This window comes from Scyliorhinus torazame, chromosome 16 (genome assembly GCF_047496885.1).
Source record: "Scyliorhinus torazame isolate Kashiwa2021f chromosome 16, sScyTor2.1, whole genome shotgun sequence".
Lineage (NCBI taxonomy): Eukaryota > Metazoa > Chordata > Chondrichthyes > Carcharhiniformes > Scyliorhinidae > Scyliorhinus > Scyliorhinus torazame.
The window spans coordinates 99,905,040-99,911,432 of record NC_092722.1 but is presented as its reverse complement, the minus strand read 5'-3'; the positions used below and the strand labels follow the sequence as shown (position 1 = coordinate 99,911,432).

The window sequence follows — 6,393 nt, the reverse complement described above, 5'->3', positions numbered from 1 at the left end:
CTCCAGCTCTATAATCGTTCCAGCTCTGTAACCTCCTCCAGCTCTGTAACCTCCTCCAGCTCTGTAACCTCCTCCAGCTCTGTAACCTCCTCCAGCTCTGTAACCTCCTACAGCTCTGTAAAATCCTCCAATTCTATAATCGTTCTTGCTCTATAATCTCCTTCAGCTTTATAACCTTCTCCACCTCTATAATCGTTCCAGCGCTGTAACCTCCTCCAGCGCTGTAACCTCCTCCAGCGCTGTAACCTCCTCCAGCGCTGTAACCTCCTCCAGCGCTGTAACCTCCTCCAGCGCTGTAACCTCCTCCAGCGCTGTAACCTCCTCCAGCGCTGTAACCCCCTCCAGCGCTGTAACCCCCTCCAGCGCTGTAACCCCCTCCAGCGCTGTAACCCCCTCCAGCGCTGTAACCCCCTCCAGCGCTGTAACCCCCTCCAGCGTTGTAACCCCCTCCAGCTCTGTAACCCCCTCCAGCTCTGTAACCCCCACCAGCTCTGTAACCCCCTCCAGCTCTGTAACCCCCTCCAGCTCTGTAACCCCCTCCAGCTCTGTAACCCCCTCCAGCTCTGTAACCCCCTCCAGCTCTGTAACCCCCTCCAGCTCTGTAACCCCCTCCAACTCTGTAACCCCCTCCAAACCTGTAACCCCCTCCAACCCTGTAACCCCCTCCAACCCTGTAACCCCCTCCAACCCTGTAACCCCCTCCAACCCTGTAACCCCCTCCAACCCTGTAACCCCCTCCAACTCTGTAACCCCCTCCAACTCTGTAACCCCCTCCAGCTCTGTAACCCCCTCCAGCTCTGTAACCTCCTCCAGCTCTGTAACCTCCTCCAGCTCTGTAACCTCCTCCAACTCTGTAACCTCCTCCAACTCTGTAACCTCCTCCAACTCTGTAACCTCCTCCAATTCTGTAACCTCCTCCAACTCTGTAACCTCCTCCAACACTGTAACCTCCTCCAACTCTGTAACCTCCTCCAACTCTGTAACTTCCTCCAGCTCTGTAAACTCCTCCAATTCTATAATCGTTCTTGCTCTGTAACCTCCTCCAGCTCTGTAACCTACTCCAGCTCTATCACCTCCTCCGGCTCTGGAACCTCTGTCCAGCTCTGTAACATCCTCTAGCTCTGTAACCTACTTCAACTCTATAACCTTAACCAGCTCTATAACATTGTCCCGCTCTGTAACCTCCTCCAGCTCTATAACCTCCTCCAGATCAACAATCTCCTCCAGCTCTATAACCCCCTCCAGCTCTGTAACCTCCTCCAGCTCTGTAACCTCCTCCAGCTCTGTAACCTCCTCCAGCTCTGTAACCTCCTCCAGCTTTGTAACCTCCTCCAGCTCTGTAACCTCCTCCAGCTCTGTAACCTCCTCCAGCGCTATAACTTCCTCCAGCTCTATAACCTCCTCCAGCTCTATAACCTCCTCCAGCTCTTTAATCTCCTCCAGCTCTGTAACCTCTTCCAGCTCTATAACCTCCTCCAGCTCTGTAACCTCCTCCAGCTCAATAACCTCCTCCAGGTCTGTAACCTCCTCCAGCTCTGTAACCTGCGCCCGCTCTGTTACGGCCTCCAGCTCTATAATCTCCTCCAGCTCTGTAACCTCCTCCAGCTTCATAACGTCATCCAGTTCTGTAACATCCTGAAAATGAAAAAAAAATGAAAATCGCCAGCTCTGTAACCTCCTCCAGCTCTATAATCCCCTCCAGCTCTATAGCTTCCTCCAGCTCAATAACCTCCTCCAGGTCTGTAACCTCCTCCAGCTTTGTAACCTGCGCCCGCTCTGTTACCTCCTCCAGCTCTATCATCTCCTCCAGCTCTGTAACCTCCTCCAGCTCTATAATCCACTCCAGCTCCATAACCACCTCCAGCTCTATAACTTCCTCCAGTTCTGTATCATCCTCCAGCTCTATAGCCTCCTCCAGCTCTGTAACCTCCTCCAGTTCTGTAACCTCCTCCAGCTGTATAACCACCTCCACCTCTGGTACCTTCTCCAGCTCTTTAACCTTTCCAACTTCATAACGTCCTCCAGCTCTATAACCTCCTCCAGCTCCATAATCTCCTCCAGCTCCATAATCTCCTCCAGCTCCATAATCTCCTCCACCTCTGTTACCTTCTCCAGCTCTGTAACCTCCTCCAGCTCTGTAATCTTCTGCACCCCTCCTGTTACCTCATCCAGCTCTTTTACCTTTCCAGCTCTATAACCTCCTCCAGCTCTGTAACCTTCCTCTACATCTGTCCCATGTGCATCCTCCAATTCCTTTGTTCCTCCATTAGTGGCTGTCAGCTGCCTAAACTCTGATACCCTCTCAACTCTGTGGTTCCCCCCACCATACGCACACCCCTGCCCAAACCCCTACCCCCGCCCCCCTCCTGTTTTGGGGCTCTGTCTCAATGTTTGCTCTGATTCCAGTCCTTGGTCCCAAAGTTGAAGGCAGGACACAGCTGTGGGTTGTGTAATTTTACGAGTAGGAGGAGTTGGTGTGTATTGAAGCAGCTCCCATGCAGACAGGATGTCGCTGGTGTGGGCGGGAACCGAGGATCTAGCATCAATTGAGGGCGACCAAAAATATTCAATCTATAAAACTTCAAGAAGATGATTGTTGCCAATGAACGCTGGAGGGTTCTCTCTCTCTCTCTCTCTCCCTGAGTGAAATCAGCAGCTGAAAGACACACCGATCCGATGGGCCGAATGTCTAAGATGCTGTGCTTGTCAAAGAAATCGTTTGTGCAAATATTTGTCCAAATACATTTACCAGTTTAATATATTCGATAAACAACGTATAAATATATGTTTAAAGTGAACATTTCCTCACAAACGATTATACAAAATACAGTGTTACAGTGAAGGCAGTAAAGAACAAAGAAAAATTACAGCACAGGAACAGGCCCTTCGGCCGTCCAAGCCTGCTCCGATCCAGATCCTTTATCTAAAACTGTCGCCTATTTTCTAAGGATCTGTATCCCTCTGCTCCTTGCCCATTCATGTATCTGTCTAGATACATCTCAAATGACGCTATCATGCCCACCTCTACCACTTCCGCTGGCAATGCGTTGACAGAATGGATTGTGAAACTGCACAACAGCTGCTCCTCATTGAGTCAATTCTCCTGAAACAAGCAGGATTGTCCATCCCCATTCTGGACCAGTGGTAACAGGAAAGATGTTTCACACATTAAATAGCAAAGCTGAGAAATGGAGTCACATTTCACTAAATGGAATTTCTATATCATTTACACAGATTCTAACCAACTAACCCAACACTGGTGTCGTGAAATAATCTAAAAGTGGTTATAATCTATGTTAGGATGTAATCTAAAAGTGGAGAATGTCTAATTTCTGTTCAATGCAATCGCTGTGAGATGCATCATTTCACTGGCCGCATTTTGATCGTTTTAAAGTAACTGAGAGAGTTTAACTGAGCAGGAGCAATGTCTGTCTGTGAAATTCCAAAGTCGCTTGGCTTGTTTAACCGGGATAATGTCCAATTCCTCATCAGGCCGGTTGATTCCTACAACTGAGCCGCAGGGAGGTTTTAGAAAGTTCTGTGTTCATGGTGGACTGGGCGAATTGTTCGCCGCCTTGCTGCCTGCCCCACTGGCAGTGCATCATGATGGCGCTTAACTCCTTCTTGAAGTTATTGTTGAGGAAGCCGTAGATGATGGGGTTGATGCAAGTGGAAGTCATCCCTGCTAGGTGGCACAGGGAAAAGATGAGGTTGTGGTGACAATGCATCACCGCTTGCAGATCCCAGTCTGCAATCGCATTGAATACCTGCAGGGGTAACCAGGAGAGGGCAAACCCCAGCACCAGGAACCCTAACATCAGGGTGATCCTCCGGCTGTGCGTCAGCTTGCGGCTGTGCTCAGTGGCTCTGTCCAGCAGCTCTCTCCTCAGCCGCAGCCTCTTGTGTATCCTGCAGTAACACACTGCAATGAAGGCCAGCGGCGCACAATACTGAAACACCAGGAGCCATGTGGTGTAGGCCAGTTTCTCTTCCCTGGATGGCCAGGACTCTGTGCAAATGGCCTCATTAACCAGCGACGCAATGGGCACAGGGAAATCCCGGAATGGCTCGTCTGTTAAAACGTGGAAAACCACAAAGGGCAGGGAGATGAAACAGGCCAGTGTCCAGGTGAGCAGCACCGCCAGATAGGCCTGTGCCACACTTGGTTTCCAACCTGTGGGGTTTATAATGAGTTGATGTCTTTCTAAAGCAATCATGACCAGGGATAAAATAGACACAGTCACTGACATGCACTGGATAAAGGGGACCGCCTTACACAAGACTTCACCAAAAATCCAGTAGTCCATCAGGGTGTAGACTATTGTAAATGGAAGGCAGAATACACACATCATGATGTCGGAGAGGGACAGGTTGGCGATGAGCGTGTTGGTCACATTTCGCTGCTCCTGTTTCCTTATCACACAGATTAAACAGATGTTTCCCAGTAAACCAACCGTCAGCACGGCGCTGTAAGAAGTCACCAGAAAGATAGTGAGGGCCGCTGAGGTCGGGCAGGGATTGCCCAAATCAGGAATGTCCCCGCCTGAAGCATTGAAGGGGATGGAGTGATTTGCAAATTGCAGGATGGGATTATATTCCATGGCAGAGAATCCTGTTGTTCCTGTTCACAACTCCCTCACTGGCAGATAGAGGAGCCGGCTTGACAACCTGATTGTCATTCCCAAACAGCACAATCTGGGCTGGAGGCAGCAGGGCCGGGAAGACACAGCTGTGGGAGGGAAAATCATTCATGCCAATTACTTTGAAGCAATTGTATTCAGTGAGACACTTTACCATAGCAGGTCCGTCCCCCCCCCCCCCCCCCCCCCACCCCATCCCATTCTCTCACTCTACTCCCCAATTATTACAGGCTTTGCAATCCAAGGCAGTGGTAACCCGAATTGTTATAAATCCTTTGTTAGAACATGGTTACCCTGACTCTGCTACAGGTAATAACACAAAAATTCACCGAATGAAAACTGCGATACCAATCAGTAACCTGATAACACAGGCGGTAGATGGGATCCGATCTTTAGCAAATGTCTCTTGCATGGCAGGGTGGGTATAGAGGGATATGGGCCAAATGCGGGCAAGTGGGACTAGTTTAGTGATAGAAACTGGGCGTCATGGACAAGCTGGGCCGAAGGGCCTCCTGTTTCCATGCTGTAAACATCTGTGCCTCTATGATCTGCACACACACTCAGTCATACACACCATCACACACTCTCACACACCAAACATAATCACACACCCTCACCCACACAATCAATCGCACACACACAAAATAACACTCACTATCACAATCACACATTCTCACACATGCAATCACACAAAAAATCACATAGTATTACAATCACATAGTATCACAATCACATAGTATCACAATCACATAGTATCACACATACAATCAATCACACACACATAATCATGCCAAAAAAATCACACACACTCACACTATCACACACTCTCACACACTCAGACACACACATACACACTCATACACAGACACATGCCCTCGCACCCAGACACACACTCCTCTCTCACACACACAGACATACACACACATACACTCTCATACACAGACACACACTCTCATACACAACACACTTTCACAATCGCTCTTTCTCATACACACTAACTCACAGACACACTCTCACACAGACACACTTACAGACATCCACACACACACTCACAGACACACTCTCACAGACATACACACAAACCTATACACACACTCACAGACACACTCTCACAGACATACACACAAACCTATACACACACTCACAGACACAGACATACACACTCAGACATGCACACTCACTCACACTCCCTCTCACACACTCTCACAGACACACAGGCATACACACATAAACCCTCTCTCTCACACGCACACACCCTCTCAGACACACAGACATACACACCCTCTCTCTCTCGCACACACACTCACACATACACACACACACAGACCTACACACACACACCCTCTCGCTCTCTCACACACGCAATCTCTCACAGGCTGTCACACACATACGCCGGTGCTACCTTACCTGGTCCAGTTTCGGAATGGGAGGTCATAATATTCCATTCGTTGTTCACAGAAGGTGCTCCGTGTGTAGAGGACGTGCTGTCTGAGAAAGGACTGTCTTCAGAGGCTGTATGAGGCGCTGCTTAAATAGTCTTCAATCCATAGGCTCGCTTTGACGTGTCGGAAGAACCCCAATGCGATCAGTTACTGAACACGACCGCCCTCTCTCGGGGTGGGAGTTAGGAAATTATTTCAATCTGACTGGAGAATCAATCATTCGGAAGGACGAATCCTTCCCACAACTTCCTAGCTGCATCGCATTGTTTGCGGTTTCCTGATTCTTTCCAAATGCTGAAAACGAACAACTA

At 49.2% G+C, this 6,393-nt stretch overlaps 1 protein-coding gene across 1 annotated transcript; it reads right to left on the bottom strand.

Annotated features, from left to right (window-relative positions):
* Nucleotides 1-2,730: 2,730 nt before the first annotated feature.
* On the bottom strand, nt 2,731-6,145 carry LOC140392968 (neuropeptide Y receptor type 4-2-like). The gene is made up of 2 exons (XM_072478790.1): nt 6,048-6,145; nt 2,731-4,729 (listed from the first exon to the last, which is right to left on the bottom strand). The coding sequence occupies exon 2, from the start codon at nt 4,599-4,601 to the stop codon at nt 3,489-3,491; it is 1,113 nt and encodes a 370-aa protein (XP_072334891.1). The 5' UTR covers nt 4,602-4,729; nt 6,048-6,145; the 3' UTR covers nt 2,731-3,488.
* Nucleotides 6,146-6,393: the final 248 nt, after the last annotated feature.